Source organism: Gossypium arboreum, chromosome 12 (assembly GCF_025698485.1).
Source record: "Gossypium arboreum isolate Shixiya-1 chromosome 12, ASM2569848v2, whole genome shotgun sequence".
Lineage (NCBI taxonomy): Eukaryota > Viridiplantae > Streptophyta > Magnoliopsida > Malvales > Malvaceae > Gossypium > Gossypium arboreum.
In genome coordinates, this window is record NC_069081.1 from 114,173,755 (window position 1) to 114,175,401 (window position 1,647).

The 1,647-nt window shown below is 38.1% G+C and overlaps 1 protein-coding gene across 1 annotated transcript; it reads left to right on the forward strand.

Moving 5' to 3' along the window:
• The first annotated feature begins 396 nt into the window (after positions 1–396).
• Positions 397–1,647, forward strand: LOC108478675 (ethylene-responsive transcription factor 5-like). The gene has a single exon (XM_017781148.2). The coding sequence runs from the start codon at positions 573–575 to the stop codon at positions 1,554–1,556; it is 984 nt and encodes a 327-aa protein (XP_017636637.1). The 5' UTR covers positions 397–572; the 3' UTR covers positions 1,557–1,647.

Below are 1,647 nucleotides of genomic sequence, written 5' to 3' on the forward strand. Positions count from 1 at the left end.
ATTTTTCTTTTAATGTGATACACATATTTTTTGGGTTTAATAAGGTAGTTATATTTGACAAAAGTTTTTTTTTTTTGTATTAAAGGTAACAATATTAAATTTTGAGTATTTAATTCGTGTTTTAAGATTGATTTAATCAAAATTAATTACTAATATTATTAGATTTCAATTTTCATATTTTTAATAAAATAAATTTGGTGCTAATTGTATTTTTTTAAAAATTCATTATATTAATCATATCTTTTTGTTATTAAATTCGTTAATTTAACTATTAAATGACACGTTAAATATTATGTAGTTAAATTGGTGCGAACTCTTTTGAGGGTAGATCCGACCCGACCCACGTCTGCGCAAACCTATTTAGCAAATTTGAGCGCACGTTGCTTCCTCGTAGCATCCTCGACTCAGTACAAAAGCCAACGAATTCAACTTGCCTTAGATCTCTTATAAATACCTTCCACTCCCCCTTCCACTCTCAACCGAAAATTTCAGTATCTTTCAGAAATCTCTTAGCTTCTTTTCCTTTTTCTTTTTCATCTCTAAAATTTTTTTAGGTTTTTCAGTTATTGGATATGGAAAGTAGCAGTGAAGTGTCGAGTGCGCTTCAATATATCGAACAATATTTACTTGATGAAAATCAATTTACTCCTGCGGGATTGGGGAGCTTTTCAACTGCAAATCAATGGATAAATGAACCGATACCCGAGGTTTCCACCTCTCCGTCTCAGTCTCTTTGCTCTCAAACTTCCACCTCTGATTCCTGTCTTACGCTATCCAATTTTAATTGCCTCGACGTCGATGATTTCTTCAACTTCTCTCCCAATTTCCCAGGTTTCGAGTCTAACCGAATGGATGTTTTTGAATTTGACTCGAAACCTCAATTTATCCATCTAACCGCTCCTAAGCCCTTTGAATTTGCACCTCAAATCACTGAACTTTCAGCTGTTAAACCTCCAGCTCCTTCGAATTCGAGTTCCAGCTCTCATAATCGAAAACCGTCGCTCAAAATATCGTTACCGCATAAAGTAGAGTGGATTCAGTTCCGCAAACCGTATTCAACTAAGGCACAGCCGACGAATTCAAATTCCGAAGACAAAAATAAGCATTACAGAGGTGTCCGACAGAGACCGTGGGGGAAGTTTGCGGCCGAGATCCGAGATCCGAACCGAAGAGGTTCACGGATCTGGTTGGGAACCTTTGATACCGCAATAGAAGCCGCAAAGGCTTACGACCGAGCCGCTTTTAAGCTACGTGGCTCGAAAGCGATTCTTAACTTCCCTCTAGAAGCCGGGAAGCTTGACGTAACCGCCATCGACGGAGAGAGGAAACGGAGCAGAGACGACGGCGCTTGGGATGAGAAACAAGTTAAGGCCGTTAAGAGAGCAAATGATGACGTGACCAAAGCGAGAGATAACGGCGATGGGCCTTTAACGCCGTCAAATTGGACATCATTTATGGATTGGGATAATGAGGCAAAGGGAATATTTAACATGCCATTGTTATCGCCGTTATCTCCACACCCGCCGTTAGGCTTTCAACAAGTGACGGTCATCTAATGATAATGTATATAAATTCTTTTATTTGTTTTTAGAATTCTGGAATTCTCTTCTTTCAAAAGAAAAAAAATAAAAATTGGGATTCTATAAA